This window comes from Pseudochaenichthys georgianus, chromosome 16 (genome assembly GCF_902827115.2).
Source record: "Pseudochaenichthys georgianus chromosome 16, fPseGeo1.2, whole genome shotgun sequence".
Classification (NCBI taxonomy): Eukaryota; Metazoa; Chordata; class Actinopteri; order Perciformes; family Channichthyidae; genus Pseudochaenichthys; species Pseudochaenichthys georgianus.
Genome location: NC_047518.2, coordinates 32,947,661 through 32,955,260, shown reverse-complemented (window position 1 = coordinate 32,955,260; position 7,600 = coordinate 32,947,661). Strand labels below are relative to the sequence as shown.

The window sequence follows — 7,600 nt, the reverse complement described above, 5'->3', positions numbered from 1 at the left end:
GGGCGACTGATATTTTGTATATTCAACATTTCCGAGTTTTTACTTTGTACATTACCTTTGCAAGTATTGAGCATTTTGCACATGATTCTCAAACTGTTTTATTCTGACTATACATATCATGCAAGGCGGTTGGATTTTAAATTATATGTACAGTGCCGTGCTACTTTTTAAGTGTTACAGATCATACGTAAATATTTATTTTGTTAAAAAAATAAAGTTTGTGAGCTGTGTACGAGAAATGATTTGCATTTTGTTTGTGGAACAGATTATGAACACAGTGGAGAGATTGTGAACAGATAACACTTTATTTTATCAGGATCAAACATGCCGATACAAAAAATATGTACATCTGGCAAATGTTAGTGATGTTCGTACCAAACACACAACGATGCAGAAGATCAAATTAGATTTTCCATGCGACAGAACAAACATGATTTTGTTTTCTCTCCACGGAAGACGAGCGAGTGCGTTGGCATCACACCTGGAAAGATCTGATATCAATGAGCCTTGATATTGATGTGATGAATATTTACAACAGTTTAATAATTCATAGTGCTATCAAGTGAAGTACCTTTTGACATGATTAGTCATACACATGACAACTGTCATCCTGCACAAAATAACACTTTCATTCGTCTGTGGGAATGACGTCAGTGAACCTACTGGACTCGCACATCATGCAAACAAAACCCCTTTTGGATTTAAAGGCACAGACGATACTTCCCTCTGTGCTTTAATACCGTCAGACAAGTCCTTGACATAAGTGCTGGCTGCGTGCCAACACCTCCAGGCAGGAGAAGACAAAAATATATAACATGAGTAAACACAGGAAGAAATGTGCTTCCAACACGGGTACCTTCTCAAGGTACGTCATTCAAAAAGGCAGAACAATGTTCGAGTTCTTAAATTCCACCACAAAATGATGGAGAAAATCTCACAATAATACTCAATTTGGTCAAAAAACATTCAAAAACCACACTTATCTACATGTAAGACGTCAAAGTGACAGATCATAGTAAAAAAATACTTGGAAATAAAAATGAGATTAGATTATATAACTAAAAGCCCTGCAATCATGTCAGACACATCCAGGCTAACAACACTGAATGAAAATAGGCCTCTCACTGCACCCAAGCATGAAAGCAAGTGGAGAGATATGAGAGCGGTACCAAAATAGCTCTCATGCCCTAAATTCCACATTAACGTCACCGGCGGCCGCAGAGCCTGCAGTTACAAAAAATGACAGTTTCAAAAATGATCATTGGTCAAGCAGTATTCTACTTTTCTATTTGAAGCCAAGTTACAGGGAGATGAACATGTCCTTTTGCACATTATCAAGACATCATCTAATAAGGATCGAAAGAGTTATGTCTTCTGGAGACATGTAGTCTCACATCCTGTCAAAGTGCCCTTAAGAATCATCTTATCACGACGCTATCTGTGTCCCTCTTTGGATAAGAAGCTAAAAATGAAAACTACAAGCTCTCCGTCTTTCTCCAAGGGGGACGCCTTCAACATCTGTCATGTCCTGCTTTTCAAGATACGGCAAGATGTGCTTCTAATGTTCTGCTGTTACACAGTGTGCAGCACCTTCAGCCCTTTTTATTTCTTCTTCTAATATTTGATGGGTGGAATATTGAAGGCTAAGAGTGTCTGTTTTCACATCTCATACAGTACAGACGATAAGTAGGAGATTAAAGAGATCTTGCAGGGATTATTTTCATACTTTCTGCACTGTTTTATCACTATATGCTTAATTGAATATGGTTCGACAGGAAACACATATTGAGCTTATGATCTGCTTATAGTCTGTCGTGGGGAGGGGCGCTCTGTATCCCGTTGCTTTTAGGCAGCTTGGCGTTTTGGGGTGCTGGGTAGTAGCGCTGATCAGGACGGGCCTCTGCTACCGAAGAGTGCCCGAACAGGAAGGTGTGTTTGTTGCTGCCCCCATTGTCTCTGTGGCCGGGCCTGGACGGTGTAGCTGAGGCGGGGTGGAACCCCTGGGAGGTCTGGTGGTTGGTGGAGGTAGGAGGGGGCGCCGCTCTGGGGTTCCCCGCGCTCTGAGGCCTGGACGCCGGGAAGAGGAAGGTGCCGTTGTTGGTGTTTTGGTTCAGGTTGGTGTCCGTGCGTCTGGGCTCGGCCATCTTGGTGGGGGGGTTGAGATCGGTGCCCGTAGACACCTGTTCCAGCTTGTCTTTGAGCTGCTGCACCTCCCGGGCCAGGCGCTCCACGGGGTGGGGGTGGTTTGCTGAGGCGGGGTGGGAGAACGCCTGAGGATGGAGAGCCACATGGTTATATTTATTACAGGAGATGGTTATTTAAGCTTCACCATCAATGAAACAGATAACCACACAATCCAGAATGCATTCTTTTCTTATTGCTTGTTGTGCTATATCTCCATTGAAATCGTTTGGTGTGAGAGGTGTAGAAACAAATAGTACTACGAGAAGCTACTCACAACAAGCTCTGTGGATTAGCATGTAACTGGGTCATGATTTATAGAAAGAAAACATGGCTGGTATGTTTCACTAATGTTATTGTTTTGCACCATCTGGGTGCCTTCAAGTTCAATTATATTGGAGGGAGGCAAGACATCTGCACCATCAGCATTGTCAAATAGCACTCCACATGAGAGCAATGATATGTATTATCGTAGTAAACTGTCTCTTTAAGGCATCAATGAAGAACATTATAATGTTGTTTGAGTAACAATTGGCCATAAAACATTGCCTGTTTCAGGAAAAGCATGTAGCATTTAAATTATAGAACCGTAAATCATATACAGAATTTGGACCTGTGAAGATTCTGGTCTTCAGCAGGAACACATGGCTTGTAGTTAAGAGCCATGATAGGTACGTATAAAAACAAACAGACCAACACATGGTAGGCAAACACAGTATAATCTTTCTTATCCTTTAACATACAAACAATGCTGTTTTGATATAGCAATGTATACATCTATTCTCAATCATTGCCATCATTGTTAGAAAGTGTATCGTAGCTGTAGATGTAGCAGTTGTGTTGAAATGCATAATACATGAGATGTTTACAGTAGCAGTGTCAAGACACCGAACAACAACCCAACTAACGATACTTGGATTTGTTGTTGCTCCACTTCTCCGGGTGCTGGAACTAAATAGTTTGTTTTAGAGCTGAGCTGTGCACAAATGCTCAATGATTTCTGAATGAAAAGATATCTTGTGTTGAGAAAAGGAGAGAGAAAGGGGATTCTGTTGGCCTTTAGGGGCACTTTAAAGATGTGTGAAATTGTTGGGGTAGCACTTCAATTACACAGATGAACATAATTGACTTTCTACTACTAATCTTTCGAAGCGGTTTGATAGGCTTCACTTGTTCCTCTGCAGCTCCCTTAAAATAGAAAAACAGCACCCACACAGCCCTCCAAATATCCTCGAAATCACCATGGGGACACTGATTGACGCGCTGCTGCACAGACATCACAAAGACTGAACCACGTCCATGATGGGAGTTCAACAGCTCAAACTAATTAACACCTCAAAGAGACAATGTCACATCATGAACAAGCCTTGGTGATGTGAGAGGATGCAACACAGAAGACATGACGAAGGTGGAATATAGATAAGCGACAGTTAAAAGGGTCAGTTTAGGGAATAGTTGTAACCAGTGTTACATCCATTATACCAGCCAGTGTTTCGCGCTGCCTATCTGATGGTTCTGTATACTCGAGGATCATTACTGCCGTTTATATTTAAGATAAGGTAAGATGTACTTTGTTGATCCCAAAGTTGCAAATGTTTGCGTTTTTTGGATCTTAATGCATGCGGGTGATGTGAAATTAGCCTTTTTTATTTATTTATCACTTATTAAACCCTTCAGATTTATATTTTTAAACTGTTTTAAGAAAATGTGGGGCCTCTTTGAATTCCTTATGCTAATGGGCCAAAAGGAATAAAGTCAAACATACATTCTTTTTAAATCTGGAGAAGTATATTGAACGACGCTGTCTTTTTCTGATTCACAATAATTCCTATTTCAATGTCCCTAACCCCTTAAAGGGACACTTCCATCGTACCTGAGCGTGGAGGGCCCCCCGGAGGTAGCACTCCCTCCACAGTCCCATGCAGGGCCCCATGAGGAGGGGCAGTAAGGGCTCATAGGGGTCCAGCGGCCCCTGGGGTCCGGAGCTGGAGGTGAGACCTTGGGGAAACTCGGCCAGCGCCCAGGCCTTCAGCAACCTCTCCAGGCCGGGCACGTTCTCAGAGGACGCCGCCCTCCGGTGGCTCTTCTTGTAAACGCCTGAACTGCCGCTGCGCCAGGGGAGCAGGTTAGCCGGACACGAGAAGATGCCCCGAGAGAGGAGGAAGACCGATCCGGGGACGGTGTCAGTCAGCTGGTGGGCAGACGAGGGAGAAGAAGATAGGATCAGTAAAAACTTTAAATATCAGATTCCTGCAAAAATAACCCAACAGTTACATTTTAAACGCTTCATTTACAGTAGTGAGGTGATGTTGTGTACTGTGGGTCTCAACCGTGTGCTACGATTGTAAAGAGATGCTCTGTAGGCATTTAGTCAGAAGTAAAGGCTGGACTTCCTTATTTGATCCAAACCACCCCTCACCAAAGATGGGCATCAATCCGAGAAATATCATGATCGTATACGACATTATAAGCCAGAAGGAGTCCATTTGAATTGGATGCATGTTTTATGGCTGCCACTAGAGGGTGCAGTGGCTTGAAACTTCCCCAGTTGAAAACTTGCATTTAATCAATAACCTTTTGTAATCATTTTGTAATATTTTTGGTTTTATTTAATGATGTTATGTAAATGTATAAATGAGGCCTTCTTTTAATAAATGTCTTACATGAATACATTATTATTACATTCTTAAAATGTATAAACATCTACAGACACATAAAGACAACGTGTAATCAAATAAACACCTGAAAGTGCACACTTCTATCAACAAGTCTGAGTATCAAAAGGAGTAAAGGAAGCAGAATAGTCCAAGGACCAGTGCATAAAAACATGATGTTTTGCCTGAATTGTCCTGCCTTTGTGACCTTATTCATCAGGGGAAATGGTTTATTGAAAACAATGTGTTGTTTTCTAACAATATCATAGTAACACTATAAACTGGCATTGTTCTTTGTCCAAAATACTTCAGATCTATAACTATTCTCTTCAAGTCAAAAGCTGGAAAGAAACATGAAATGCTCTCTGGTGTCAGCCAGTGTTAAACTGAAGATCCCCCCCCTTGGCCACTAGAGGGAGTGTTGCATCATGAGTAAGTCTGCGCCCTACCCTGTGTGAGTCTGGGTTGGTGTTGAGGTTTCCATTGAGCAGTGGTTGGAGAGGAGGGATGGGGGGCATGGGCTGGGTGAAGCGGTCTCTTCTGTGCTTGCTGTACTGCAGGGACCAGTCCCACACCGAGGGGAGGAGGGTCCGAGGGGTCGGCGGAAGAATCCGGATGAAGCATATCCCTCCAGCCATTCACTGGTGTGTAGGACTGCCCGGGGTTCTGGGGAGAGAAGGATGAACATTTCAAACGTTATATTTTATTTCTTTGCACAAGTTATCCTGTGTATTATTTTATAAATGGTACCCACTGTAATGTTTGGGAATTGCCAAGACATACAGTATCTGTGTCTGCAGCCAATCATATTGTAATGACTTTAAAATGCTCTATTTTTAAAGATGACATCATAGAGTTGCCAAAATACTAAAGCCCCTCTCAGGTGTCCAGTACCTGGGAGCGTTTGCATCTCTCCCGCTGGCAGTTGGCCAGGAAGCTGGAGAAGAGTGGCAGGTGGATGCTGTCGTGCAGCGCCAACAGGAAGTCACCTGTCAGCTGGAAGCGAGAGGGATACTGGGACAAGAGCTGCCACACACAGTCCAGGAAGAGCAGGAAGACTGGAGCCTGCAGAGGGAAGGGAAGGTGGCAAGTAGGTCAACTTGATTTGTTTATCTATAGCGTGTCTCAAAACTAAAGTAACATGGGGCTTTATAGGTAAATATAAAATCACAAGGTAACATTTGGTTGTTATATTTGAGAAAACTGAACATTTTCCCCTACAGTAAGTATACAAGATATCACAGTGTGGCAGAGACGTCCATTAAGATGATAATCACCACACTATACAAGCGTGCAATTATTATTGAATTATTGTCCAACCCTAAATTCAAGACAGGACTATCTTTCATTTGTCAAATAACAATAAACAAGGCATTTGTATTGTATAACTAGCTTTCCTTTACTACATCACTGTATGAATATACATTTGAAACATAAACTTGTGATGGTCAGTTTTGGTGTGAAGCTTGACCCCTCACCTCCTCCTTGTCGTTGTCGCGGTGATAGTTGATGCGGCTGTAGAAGCGGTGTCCGGACATCACCCACTCCTTCTGCACGAGGCTCTGGAAGCCGCTCTGGGTCCGACAGTGGGGGTCACACATCACCTGCACCAGGCTGCACACAACGCAGCCCATGTCCCGGTCGTCCGCCTCTGAAACGTCAAAACAGAAAGGCACACGCTGACTAAGGTCACAGGACTTATTTTATTACCTATAAATAGAACCAAGCTGCTAAAGATGAGTCCGTTGTTTATAGTATTGGGAACTCTGGCTCCATTTACCATGTAGCATGTTTTCTTTGTGTCTTCGGCTAATGGAATGCATCATTTGTTGACAGTATGTGGCATATACAGTCAGTGCATATAGGATGACATGTTATACACAGTTTTCTGATAAAGTACATGAAGCACCATATTGATTTTACATTATTTTGATGAGTTTCTCTTTTAAATTTCACAATTTCCCTTTTATCATCAACTGCTGTTAAATCGACTGCTTTCAAAGTACTATACATCAATTACGTAAACCCATCTACAGGTCCATACTTTATTGAAGTTAACCAATAAAAATGGATTTAAAAACACAAAAGGATTCTCCATTTTCCGTTGTTCCCCTTTCCTAAACCGATGTACCTGTACTTACCATGTACCATACCCCTTACAGTTCCAAATAGTAATATAGATTCTAAATTAGTTTTCCGTGCAACATGTAAAAGAACATTCTCACGTATGTCGCGTGAATGCATTCCTAATGTTTGTAATAATCATGTTAGCATTTAGAGGGATTGTAGATAACCTCCTGCATCCACTGTCCTCAATATAACGGTTTTGTGTTGTGAGATATTTCAATGTATGTATTAACCTCTAGCAGTGTTACATGTGAAAGCACCAGAATGTACAAACAACACTTTAACTAACAACCAACATTTCATTCTGTTCTTAATCCACTAGAGGCGTGCACTGTTAAAGAATAGAGAGAGGAAGGGGGAAAGCGTTTAGACAAAGAAAGTATTGATAGGACGAGAGCCAAATAAAGATGATGATGAATACATAGACAAAGACCCAGAGCTGGACACGGGAGAAGAGGGAGAGGCACTCGGAGACAAAGTTTGCTAGCGCAGTGAGTCATTACTGCAGTGGGATATTTACGGCTGCTCCTGCCGCAACAAGCAGACTTACAGCACGACTGATATATGAACCGCTTGGCTGAAGAAGAGTCGCAAAGGCCTGATGTCGAGTCACTTGCAGCTGCAGAGTTTCAGAGAAT

General features: G+C 42.3%; 1 protein-coding gene across 1 annotated transcript in view; it reads right to left on the bottom strand.

Moving 5' to 3' along the window:
- Positions 1-284: 284 nt before the first annotated feature.
- The window catches only part of mtmr11 (myotubularin related protein 11), a 37,917-nt gene continuing 30,601 nt past the window's right edge, over positions 285-7,600 (bottom strand). Inside the window, 7 exon segments of the mRNA XM_071206064.1 lie at positions 285-2,270; positions 4,055-4,372; positions 5,285-5,417; positions 5,419-5,501; positions 5,730-5,900; positions 6,314-6,532; positions 6,616-6,644. Coding sequence (XP_071062165.1) covers positions 1,803-2,270; positions 4,055-4,372; positions 5,285-5,417; positions 5,419-5,501; positions 5,730-5,900; positions 6,314-6,532; positions 6,616-6,644 — 1,421 coding nt within the window. The 3' untranslated portion in view covers positions 285-1,802.